Source organism: Metopolophium dirhodum, chromosome 4 (assembly GCF_019925205.1).
Source record: "Metopolophium dirhodum isolate CAU chromosome 4, ASM1992520v1, whole genome shotgun sequence".
NCBI classification, from domain to species: domain Eukaryota; kingdom Metazoa; phylum Arthropoda; class Insecta; order Hemiptera; family Aphididae; genus Metopolophium; species Metopolophium dirhodum.
Window position 1 is genome coordinate 27,871,639 of NC_083563.1, and position 14,032 is coordinate 27,885,670.

Consider the following 14,032-nt stretch of genomic DNA (forward strand, 5'->3'; position numbering starts at 1 on the left):
TGATCAAAAATATACATCTATAATTTATTATATTTATGAAAATAGTTGAAAATATTAGACAATAGACATAAATTAATTTCATATTAACTAATAATATTATATTATTAAATAGTAAACTTTAAAAAAAAATGGTGGGAGAGGGAAATGTCCGTGATTTATTATAATTATAGCCAATAGGCAATAGGTAATTAAGGCCGGTTGAAAGCGAACCTGCATTTAAATGAGTTGGATTTAGGAAATATTCTATTTCCATTTATCCATTGTGAGTGATGTGTGACTGCGTGTGTATAGTGACTGATAATTAATGTGCGAAAGTTCCCCGAACATTTTATGCTAAGATTCTTGGAAATCCATCACGTACCTACATACGCGGAGTCAAACGTCACTATATTTTGAAATCAAAAAACTTTCAACATGAAAGTCCCAAAAAGTGGAAGAAAAATACCGATTTTAACTATGAAAACATATTTTATTGCCTTGTATTTGTATTTTCAAGTTTTTTGACCAAACGTATACAATTTTTTTGACATTTATAGAAAAAAAAAACTAAAAAATTGGAAACAAAAAATGTCTGTAAACAGCTCATAACATTCTGAAAGTTTAATAGTGTATAGAAAATGCTAATATAATTATTCAGTGAAAGTTTTATGTATCTATACGATCATTTGTTTTAGAGTTACACCAAAAACCAAAATCGATATTGTCGAAAACCGATTTTGCGTAAAAATTCCCGTTTTTCCTTAATTGTTTTCTATTTTTCCCGGCGCTTATAAAAACTACTGGGATATTTTAAATGTTGACCCCCGAATGCACTAACTAGATTCACTTTTCTATCAAACAAGATACTAAAGTTGAAAATCAAAGCATTATTTTCAATTTTGATTACTAATTATCGTGCACCCAGACACAAAAAATAAAAAACACATAATATCATTGTAAAATCAATAGGTACATTCATCGCTCCGCTGAGAATCTAATAACCGTTTACAATATGACAGTAAAACTAGGGGGTCATTAAAAAAACAAAATTCTGATAAGACAGAATGCAGATTAATATAGCTCGGGTAGGATAGTTCAGCATACCTATATATTAGTGATTCTTAATTTGAAATTAGAACCGCTAAATATGGTTTTTTAAATCTTAACTGTTTTGTCAATTGTTTAATTGTAGTTATTTCAACTGTGGTTGGTAATTATTTATAAGGTTCCAGGTATCTATGTATTTTTAAGTTATCAACAATATAGGTTATAACTTATGATATAATATACGATTAGTCTCGAATAACGTGACTACGATACTATATTATAATCTTTGTTAGCTAATGGCCAGTTTCTTGGGCTTAAAGTTCAATAAAAAAAAAAAATCTTTGTTATTACTAGGGGTCTCGTTTTTGTACGTGAATATGAATGTACGTGTTCACGTATACTATGATTACATGAATGAAACAAATTAAATCACGTATGGTTAATACACACGAATCAACGAAAGCTTAATCACGTGAACACGTGAGAATTAGTATATTCATGTGAACAGGCGAACAAATGTATTAATAATTTTATTTATTAGCTTCATGATCTTTTATTAGGCCCGTTTCACATGGACGCGTATCTTACGCGACATATACCGTGCGCACGCGTTTTTAGTTTACATTAAGTAAGTTCATACGTGCCATACCGCCGAGGGAAACGCGCCATCGGCGGAGTGGCGCGTATGAGTTTAACCAATGTAAATTAAAACGCGGGCCTACGATACGCGTCAATGTGAAACAGGCCGTAGTACTCCGTAGTGCCCGTTGTCTTATCTTATCTGGTTGTTGGATAGTTAGTGGTGTGTCCAGAGCCGGAATGGTCCGGACCGCTAATCCACAATTGTGGCCCCGTCTTAATTATCGAAAAATTGGGGGCCCCTGATTTTGTACTTATTAATATTATTATTATTATTCGTTTAGAGTAAATACCTACTACCTAAATATAAATACGAAATAAACATTTTTTTTTTTAAATCAGGAAACGTATTTTTGTTTACAATCTTGAGAAGTTCTCAATAATTATTAAAATAATGACATTATCATTCTACGAATTTAATAGCTGTCTATATATAAATATGTATCATTGATTATAAATTGTGTAAAATAGTGTGTCCATTATCTAAATAATATAATATTATATTTTTACGAGCATATGCCTAGCTATGACTTGGTATTCGCATTGTCACTGATAGTAACTGAATTATTATATTTTGGATAAGTATTGTAATCGTGCACAATTTGAATCGGTGTTTTTCTTTATAATGTTTGATGTCACAGGTGGTCAGGCGCAAATAGTGAGGGGGCTTTAGGGGCTAAGCCCCCTCCCCCCAAAAAAATGTCCATATCCCCTTAAACATTTCCTACATTTTGTTTTAAGCTTATTCAATATTATAAATTATAAAAGTAAGGCTTTAGCCCCGCCTATTTGCGCCTGCGTAGGTGGTGTAGCCAGTATAGGGCCTAGCCAAAGCTAGTGACGTAATTTGGGGGTTGGATGCCTGAATAGGAGGTATTTCCCCTGTCTGATAGTAAAAACAGTTCGATGGGTCTCTTGTCGTCAATTTACTTAAGACCTGCAGGCTGCAGAAGATGTCGGCATTTGAGAATATGCTCAATTTAAATTCTAAATTAAAAATAGAGTAAAACCAGTTAATATATTGAATACATTTTTCGCGGCTTTTTTTGATGCCGCGCGGCATAATTTCCGATCGACCTAGTAGACGGTCTACATCAAAAGAAAGCCGCGTGACTTGTGCCGCTCACCTATGCCACGCGTGTTTGGACGTATTTTCGGCAAAGCCGCGCGGCATCAATACTTATTTTTTAAGTTTTTAAATTATTTTTCAAGTAATTAGTAGTGAAACAAACTTTTTTCAAATGCCGCACCGTGCGGACGCGTATTTGAAGCGCGGCCGTGCCGAGGGTCAAAAGCTGCTTTGTCTGGAAGCGCCTCTATATAGTTCTAGCACCGGTTCGAACCCAGCCGCGGGCGGCATTTTTCTTCGGGCAAGTCACGGTATATCCGGAGAGAAGTGCCGCCATCCCCCACCCGGGCATGACAGATACCTACGGGTGCCCACTAAATTTATACAACTAAGTAATTTAATATAATGTCTTCTGGAGAAGAAGTACGAAATACGAACAATAGTAAGAAAATCCAATCACGTCATGTACACAACTGAAAACCCCACAGCTATTAGCTACAGCCTACAGGTATAGAAGACATGACTACAATATGAGTACACAATGACCTACATGAGTAGGTAAGTATAATATTATATTAATATAATGTATATACTACCTATGATCTAACTTGTTCTTTGATGTGATCCAATATTACTTGAAAATGTTACAAAGTACAAAAAATAGTAATTTTATAATAGCTTGATTTATGATTTACAAGAAACATGTTATATTTGGATATATTGTACCTACAATCCACTTATAGGTAGGTACTATAAGAACATATACGTGTACGTGTACCTACACATAATACGTATGTATACCTACGTTTGTAAAATCGACAAGACATATTTATAATAGTTGGAAGTGAACTAATAGTAGACGGTATTATACTGATTAAACACAAAACTATAATAAGCAAAAAAAAAATGGAATACACATAAGTATGTCAGGCGTCAGTAAGAGAAGATAAAAATATAACGGTAATTTATTTGAAAATGTTCTGGGGATTAGTGAAAATTGAAAATGCTCAATAAGTATATTAAACTAAATATTAAAAGCTGCACTAATATAAATAAGTATATAAGAAATAAAAACACAATACAATTTTACTCATTTTAGAAGGCAGTCATCATTTTTTTTCTCTAATATTTATAAGACATAAGTACTCCAATTTTAATCAGAAATTAATGTTTCTATACCGCAAGGTATAAGGTTACAACTTCCAAGGTTTTGTATATAAGCTTGTAAAGTTAAATAAAAAATAAACGTAATATTGTTTACGGGCAACCACTAAAGCCACAGTATATAACAGTATAATTTCCTGGTTCCTACTAAGCTTGTACCACATTGAGTCCCATCATCATCACGGTCAGTTTATTATTATCGGTTATTACACTATTACTATTATTATTCTATATCGATATCTATAGATATAGGTATTGTTTATTGTATTTTGAACAAGGACGTTATTCAGGACTGAAGAGATAAACAATAACGAAATATTAAATAGAATTAATGTACCGTGAAAATTCCATTGCTGGCATCATTATGACATTGGGTTACAATGATTTTTTTCTCGCAAAAATTGAACAGTGATGAATGATGATCAATATCAAATATCAATAGCAACGAGTTGTCAAAAAATAACAGAAATCAAGAGCGTGGTTGTAAAACAGCATGACGCTATACCTACCTACTACCTAGCAATTAAAATACATAATACAATCATGAGCATGCAAGAAAAATTTATAGAGGCACCCACTTACCAATGGGAAATGTATAAGATATTATAAACCTACCGATCACTAGTGTCATTCAAAAAAAAAAATGTCCATTACTTCACCTTGAAGTTTGTGAAAATAATCGAGATAATAATACTAGATAATATTATATAAGATGAGCAAATTCTAATTTCAAAATTACAATTGGAATTATTTCACAAAAGTTGAGAAATCAAAATTTAAAATTTGTTCCAACAATTTTGAACACTTGAGGTATTGCCACATGCCCACATACAAATCTAATGTTTATTTAATAGCATAGCAATGAAGTACAATATGTACATATTATATTAAGAGGACGCCACACTCGCATGTGTGTCTCCGTCTAACAAATGCAAAACATACTAAATTTACGGTCAGAAATTCAAGTTTTATGCTGTTAGCTTAAAAATTAAAGTGAATTGACATATCATGAAACTTGATGATATGAACATTATCTGTGTTTTTAAGGAAGTTTTTTTACGATAATTCAGTTTTTAAGTGAGTTATGAGCATTTTTAATTTACATTTATTATACACGTTATAACTTCCGTAAAAAAACTTCCAACAAAACACAGATAATATGCTTACAATTAAGTTTCATAATATATCGATTCACTCTAATTTTTAAGCTAACTGCATAAAACCTGAATTTCTGAGCGTGAAATTGGTATGTTACGCGTTTGTAAGACGGAGACAACACATGCGAGTTTGGTGTACTCTTAAGAAACCCAATCAAAAGTTGTTTATGATTGATACACTTATTAAACTTAAAAGCATGCGTTTAATCTAATTTGATTAGTCCTACACTTGTAAAGAGGACGCTACACGGCCATTTGTTGTCTTCGACTTACAAGTGCGTAACATGGCAAATTTACACTCAGAAGAATGCGTTTAGCTCCGTTAGTTTAAAAATTAGAGTGAATCGACCTATTATGAAACTTGATGGTAAGTACATTATCTGTGTTTGTATGATAGTTTTTTACGATAGTTAAATTTTTTAGTAAGTTATGCGTATATAATATAGCGTAAATTAAAAATGCTCATAACTCACTTATAACTGAATTATCGTAAAAAACCCATAAACAAACACAGATACTTAATGTTCTTACCATCAAGTTTCTTAATAGGTCAATTCATTTTCGTTTTTAAACTAACTGAGTTAAACGTGATCTGCTGAGCGTAAATTTGCTATGCTACGCACTTGTAGGACGGAGAAAACAAATGTCCGTGTATAGCGTCCTCTTAATGAAATTAACGGAATTGGTTAGGTTAGTATACTTACTGTGCCCCCTATATTTATCTAATTTCTGTATCGGCAATTAATTTTTTTAGTGAAATTATGAATTACTGGTTAATGAATATTAAAATAATAAATAAGTAATTTGCATTACTTTTTTTTTTCCAAAAACTGAAATAGGTATATTATTAAAATAAATTTTATTCAACGGTATAATTGTTTTAAAATGTAGTTGTAAGAATTACAAATACATGATGATTATCTTAACTAGTTTGAATAATAGTTTATAGACTATAAGAGAGGAATGTAATTAATTTTCTTATCACAATTGACTGACATATTTTTTTTGGTACTAGGATCACTGTGCCAGGGACTACTTATTTGAAACCATGACCTGATATACCTACATAGTACATTGTAAACCTATACCTTGTCATTGCCACATAGTTAAATGAAAAATTATGTTAAAATAATATTTCACGAACGAAGCATTCATCATTAAATAATTCATTAGTTAATAAGAAATTAATATTTTTCAATAACAATTTAATAGTATTATGAAATACTGAATTATATCATATAATAACATACAGTTTGATGATGTACTATAAAGCATGTCAGTATTGTATACTTACTACCTAGGTAATACTACAATATTCCACAAATGGGCCAAGGTACATAGGTATTTTAGATTGTTTGTATGCACAGACATTTGTAGTAGGATAAGCTTATATATTGACTTATATATAGGTATCTAATTTAATATTTCACTAAAAAAAATAATAATAAAAGATTCAAAATTGACTATAGGTCACCCATATATGTATAATACTTTTTAGGTCTAGCCATTCCCACATCTATGAAATATACACGCAGAGTCTTATTGGTTTTCTCCATGGCAATAACATGTGTATATTTTATAATCAACCTTTTTTTTTTTAATTATGATTTTTTTAAATCATAACAGTAAGTAATATTAGCAAGCCCGGGACACCATACACTTAGTGGGCCCCCTTTCAACTTTAACTTCAAAATAATTGTATCAATGTATCATTACATATTAACGACTTTATATAATTGTATAATGTTTTACTATACAAAAAATATTCAGGATGTATCTTATGTCATTGTACGCGGCTTTTTTTTTAACAATTTATTATGGATCTATGATATTGAATTTCGTTAAAACAAAAAAAAGACGTGTTTTTCTATTTTTAACAGGCAATTATTTAAAACGTTTTCAAAATTGTTAAACACGCAGTTTTACCAATAATAAAATCAACTTTTTTTTTCAAATGGTAACCACCATATTTTTTTATAGTTTCTGGTAAAGCTTTTTTTCTGAACATTTTGACAGTAAAATGATCAATTCTGTTTCACTAGGTTATTAACTATGGTCCTCTAAATTTTAGTATAATATGCATTAATACTTTTAACTGATATACCTAATTTACAAGAGCTAAATATTTAGTTCATTATTTATAGTAATTTTTCGTAATATAAAATTGAGAACATATTATTTTTAATTATAATTTACCTACATACCTACCTACTTACATAATAATTTTTTTTTAAACTGTATTGGACGCGTTAAAAAAATATATTTTGGGGATAAATATGGGACCCAAAAATCAATGGGCCCCGGGACCGTGCCCCCCCCTTAATCCGGGCTTGCATATTAGGATAAGTTTCTTTAAAATTACAAACTGGCAACATCATAATTAAAAAATAAACATGGAAAACTGACTTACCTATGCATTCAATTTCAGAATACCTATTTAAAATATGTATTCAATCTTACAATAAATCTAAAATATTATAACAATAATAGGTAATTATTTTAAATGCATTAGTAAATTAAATATTTTTAAGATTTCAGCGGCTCAGCGCACCATTTGTTCTCTTTCTCTCTGACCCACGCGCAACATATCAAATTTAGGTTTACCAAACCAACCCTGACCCCTGTGTTGTTACTTTTAATATTTAAGTGAATTCACCTATTACAAAACTTTATGATTAGAACATACCTGTGTCCCTATGTTGGCTTTTTACAATATTTTAATTTTTATACAATTCATAAGCATTTTTAAATTATTGCAATAATGTACGCTTATAAGTCATAACTTACATACAAATTATAATATCATAAAATAGCCAATGTAAGAACACAGGTAATGTTCTTAACTTAAATTTGTTTGATAATAACATGAATTCACTCTAATATTAAAAGTGATAACATAAGAGTTGGTTATGCTAAACGTACATTTATTATGTTGCGGGTGACAAATAGCCAAATAGGGCGCTGACATCCTCTTAAACAACCAACATTCAATTATTGCATCTCATTAAACATTTTTGAATATCTAAATAAAGTTCTTAACTAATATTATAGTTGCATAGTTTATATTATTATAAAATACATTAGTATCTACCATGGTGGTCAGATAATTTTTTTTTTAAATTTATGCTAATATTAAAATTATGAAATAAAAGAACTAACTTTTATTAGTTTATTTTATAAGCTTATTAAATAGAAGTAAATAGAACAAATTTTTAATATTATACAATAGGTACCTATAAATATTTATGTAATTTTTTTAGCATAAGTGTATTACTTAATAAGTAGTTTTGTATACCCGTAGTGGCTATTCTTCAGGAATGAATGATTTTTTTTCTTAAAATTACACAAAACTAAGAAACTAATATAATGATCTATTTACCCATCACCATACCACATATTTATATTTAATTGTTTTTAAACAATTATTAAACCAATTAAAAACATTTACAACAAAAATAAAAATACTAAAATCAACTTTACTTATAATGTTTAATAGAAGGACATTATTATATTAATTACTGATGATCAGTAACAACACTTATGTCTTGAAGTACTTCTTGAGAAACTGAGCATTTTTAAATAATATGTAATATCCCAGATCTTCTGAAATTATCGTCCATCCTAATCTAACATGGTATTAAGTCCATTAAGATCCATGGTACCATGGATCAGTTGTTATTAAGTGTAAACCAAAGGTTGGAATTTGTATTTTATAAAAATGAGAACGTAAAACAAATTGTAAGAATTTTAAAGAAAAAGGAAACATCTGTTAACTATATTTAAACTATATTGATTTCGAAGCCTATATTTACACTATATTGATGCCGAAGCGATAAAGCAATATATTATGATTAAAAGTTGTTATTGGTTTTTACTATTTAACAAATTTGGATACTCACTGTTCGACAATTAGATGAAGATTCTGGTATTTGGCTCATTTTTAAATTTAAGTATCAAATACTATATACGATGTATATAGTATTTGATATAATTACTATAACCTGTGAACTTTACAACTACCACTTTTATTTATTAGTTAAGAAATCTTTGTAGTAGTAATTACTAATTTTCTTTATACAGTGCTGGAACTGTCCCACAATACCACAAAAGCTAAAAAGTATGAATTACAAAAGTACGAACATACCGCGGAAGTTGAGGAACGTCTCTCCATTATCATCATAATATAGAATATAGATAAGGTACACCAGCTGTTATTCAATTTCGATATAAGTGATAAAAGGTATCAGTGTGACTATAGTGTGTGTATCATTGACATCATTCAGCAGCAGCCAGCAATTGCTGTTGAAAAACTTGAAATGTCTAAAAAATCTCAACTTGCAGCATCAAGTTTGAAATTGTTAAGAACCGAAAATTAAGATTTTTATTTGTATTTTGTGGCTTTGTGCTCAGAATATATCTACGTTGGTAATATATTGAAACAATTATTACTTATTGTCTTATTAGAAGTCAATTGTTGAACAACATTTTTAAGTTTTTTATAATTACTGGAAAAATTACATAAATAGTTACAATAGTAATGTAATAAATTGATGGTACATACTTATATAAAATATAAATATATTATCTATGAAAGTATGTACCTATGTAGTGTATTTTTAAAAATAGTGTAAAGCCATACTTAAGTACCTAACTAATAACTATCGTTATTATTAATTAACTCATCAAATTTACGTAAATCCAAGTAGCATCATTATTTTATTTAATATCTACATGACTACATTCTACAAGTTATGAAGTACTCAATTTAAATTAATTATCTTTTAAACTTATATATTATTTGTATCTTCAAAATAACCTTTTAATATAAGTTAGTAATATTGTAGATTTATAGGAGATGGGTAAAACAATATACATATAGGTGGTATTGGTTGTAAAAATTAAGGTAATAAATGTATAATTAACATATTAGATACTTATTAATTCTAACTGAAGTACTATAGAATCAAATCAATAATAATTTAAAAGCTTTTGTTTTGTATCAGTTTTTTTTAATGTATTTACTTAGTTACAATTAAAAGTAGAGTATAATTTTATGGTTCAATACATCATAATTCATAGTTATTATTCTATGTACACAATATTTACAAAAACTAAATTTACATTATAAAAACATACTATTTGTGCAGCAATAATTTGTACTTCACAGTTTGCTCCTTAGCAACCATCGGGATACCGACTGTTATGTCTTTATTCAGGCACAGTTTATGATACACATCAGTTTGAACATTCATGTTACCTTTGAAGTGCAAACGTAAACGAATTACAAATTCTCCCCATCCATGTCTTGTTAATGAAAATGGTTTTTTAATTACATCTACAATATGGTTGGGTTCATAGGATTCATGTAAGAAATATGTCACTTTGTCAATGTAAACCAAATTGTCAACACCTTCTTCTGCATTGCGTACATAAACAGTCCATTTGTATTTCATTTCATTTTCAGAATCACTTATTTTAACAATATTTCCAATAACAAATGTTAATTCAATTAATCCAGTCTTAGGAATAAAGCTTCCAGAAGGCAAAGCATTTTGTGAGACAGTTTTGCTTAGTTGTTCAATGTTGCTCATAGGTTCAGTTTTCACTCGTGTCGATGCATTACTCAGATTTGTCATAAATACACTCAAATCTTTTGCTTCGTCTTCACAATCCAAGTTTTTGAGAAGGGCATCCCTTTGATAGTTTTTATTGCCATCGGTATTATTTTTCATTTTAGCATAATGTGATATTATGATGCTTCTTCTGAGTTTTTTTAAATTGTTGATACAAGTGAAAATATTTTGATCAATTTGATCTAGTGTTCGTTTTGTTTTGACCATTTCATCATCCAAATCTGCTTGCACACCAGCAACAACTTGGGAAATTTGATCTGTACTTAATGTTTTTAAAATTTTTTCAGTTGAATTCATTTCAAATGCAAACAATGTTAATTCACCTATAATAAACAAACAAAATAATAATTTATTTCTTGTTTTATAATTTTATATACCTAATTTATTATTATGATTATAAATGAAATATAAATGTATTAATGAAAAATAATTGAATCAAAATGGTTATCCGTTATCATAGTATTTTATTAATTATGCGAGCACATTAAAAAATACTAATATACTGTGTACAAATATAATTATTAGTAAGTACAATATTATTTACTATCTTTAGCCTACACAAATTTAAATAAAAAAGTATACCTACTCAATTATTGTGTAAGTCAATTCTCAAAGCAGAATTCATACAAATAATAAATGATTAAATATTAATATTCATTATACTCATACCTATACCTAACAGACTACAGTAGTGTTATGAGCATTTTTCTTTAGGGCTATAGTATTAGTTATACCTGTTAGTCAACAACTCATGTCAGTGTAGGAAAAATTCATGACGCCAGCATATCACTATGTATATTATATATAATTACACTTTAGAAAAATTTAACTTATTCAAGAATTAAACAAGAATTATTTATACATAATGTTTTTGAACATACTGGATTACCTATATATAATGAAAACTAATTACACCATTACAATAATTTTAATTTTGTATAAATTGAATAAAACATAAAATAGGTACTCACCTATTTTTTTACTTGAAAATAAAGCACATAAAATAATTAACAAATATGGAGGGTATTATAATTATAATAATAATTATTATGGATTTGTATTTAACAGTTTATCAAGTAGGTATTAACTTTTGTAAATCACACTTAAAATAAAATACTAAATAACAACAATAGTATGTATAACAAGACAATATAATATTACCTATGTAAAAATGTCAATATTCTTCTATTATATTATCAAAACGTTATGGTATGTTCTAAGTACGGTATGGCGTCACAATAACGTAGACTTATTGCAATTTATATTTATTGGAGTAACTGTATATTTGTCTTATGGTGAGTCCTGGACAGGACCACTGGACCACATAAAATAACAATATCTGGACGGCTGCCTCCTGCTCATCTACATTATTATTTATTACAGCTACTCAGCTACACATTATTACAAATTAACTATTTAGTATTTAATATCTTTAATCTTATCAGTGTTATGATATATTGTGATAACTCACATGCGGCTACCATAGAATAATAATAATAATAATAACGAATCTTCGTGTATATAAAATTGACAAGTTGTATATATATAGTATTATATCAGCAGCACAACAGCTATGGCGGCCACTGATCATACCTTAGATCATTTAAGATAAAATCGTGCTCAGTGCTCACACCATATTCTAGTATCCATGACAAAATTAAACAAGAAGGTTGCTAACCACGAATTAACATACCTATCTATAAACCTTGGCTACTGCAATGCTAGTATTAATGCTGGCCGAATTTAATATTTATATTTTGAATTTTCTGAACTGTACCTAGTTCTTAACTTCTACAGAGATATTTTAATTTATAGCGGTAACCGCCAACCGATAAGCTGTAAATGTAATTCACTGATAAATAATAACTAATAAGTCATACGCTGAGAATGAAGTAGTTCAGTCTCAATGCTTCGGAAGGTTAGGTTAGATAGATATCTTCTTTTAACATTTTTAAATGTCAACGTACCTACCATGAAAGTTGAATATTAAATCAACCATTTTTTTTAATAGCTACCTTTTTGACATCCATGTCCAATAATTGTCCTAGATCGACCTACCAGTGGTGTGTCTTCAGATAGTGCAATGAACAGTTTTAAAAATTGAGAGGGTGGTCGCAGGGTAAAATAATAGAGTATAAACCTATCTATTTCCTAGTCTACCTGCTATAATTGTATTAAACACAAGAATGTTAATAAATTATTTATACATAATTAGCTAAGCCGGTTTCTCAGTCGTTTGAATAAGGGGTGGGTCAATTGAACTGCCAGTTTTAATTTAATTCGGCGCCACTGATATTATGAACCTATGCAATATGCCAACCACCAACCTGGCATCCAAAGCAAATCCAATACACCTTGAATCAAACAATGATTACCTAATGTACCTAACCTACATGGATACATATTATAAGTGTGGATAGTAATAATATGTATTCAAGTGCAACTATAATTATATACATGTTTTATTATTAACTGTATATATACACACAAACGTAATACTGCAGCACAGTTGTACGCAAGGTCATTCTTTTAAAGGTAAATATTCATTTTCTTGAAAAATATTATTGTTAGGTTTTTTTTTTTTACATATTTTGAAAAAAATACAAAACAAGTTTAAAAAAAAATTATACTTTTCTCTATTTTTTTTTATCTTACTTAACATAATATTTTTTTACTTTTTTGGATAACAGCATAGGTATAGGTAAGTTTTTAATTTCAGATTCTGAAGTAGAATACATTATTCATTCTGAGAATTTCAACATAATGTAGATAGGTACCTACAATTGATGTTCATAAGTCAGTGTTTGGAAGGAACGGATTCTTTTTTTAAAAAAAAGAACAAGGAAATTAACTAGTTCTTTTTTTCAAGAAAAAACAAAATTGTTCGTTCCTTTCTAGTTCCAATAATTTACACAGATAATTATGTAAATAATTGAAATTAAGATTTTTTTTAATGTGTATAATGTATATTGCTATATAGTGATTGTTATTGAGTATCGACTTTAAGACAATTGACACACGTTGGCCAACAATTTAATTTTGAAGAAAATTTCAAAATAGAATTATAAAATATGTACCTATACTTGTAGTTATATATTATAATTAAAAATTAAAGAAGTATGCATATGAAAAAAAAAATATAAGTGATTACATAAGAATTTTTATTTTATTTGGAACTAAAAAAGGAACTCGTTCATTTTCCAAAGGAACGAATTCTTTTTTTTTTTTAATGAAAAAGAAACGGAACGAATTCCTTTATATAAGGAACTTGCCAAACACTGATGAGAGTAAACTCAAGTTGTAATTAGTTACGAGTTATAACCTAGTTAGTTGAGCTGTTTACC

At 28.8% G+C, this 14,032-nt stretch overlaps 1 protein-coding gene across 1 annotated transcript; it reads right to left on the bottom strand.

Moving 5' to 3' along the window:
* Window positions 1–9,866: 9,866 nt before the first annotated feature.
* Window positions 9,867–12,125, bottom strand: LOC132943010 (YEATS domain-containing protein 2-like). The gene is made up of 2 exons (XM_061011769.1): window positions 11,850–12,125; window positions 9,867–11,011 (listed from the first exon to the last, which is right to left on the bottom strand). The coding sequence occupies exon 2, from the start codon at window positions 10,983–10,985 to the stop codon at window positions 10,191–10,193; it is 795 nt and encodes a 264-aa protein (XP_060867752.1). The 5' UTR covers window positions 10,986–11,011; window positions 11,850–12,125; the 3' UTR covers window positions 9,867–10,190.
* Window positions 12,126–14,032: the final 1,907 nt, after the last annotated feature.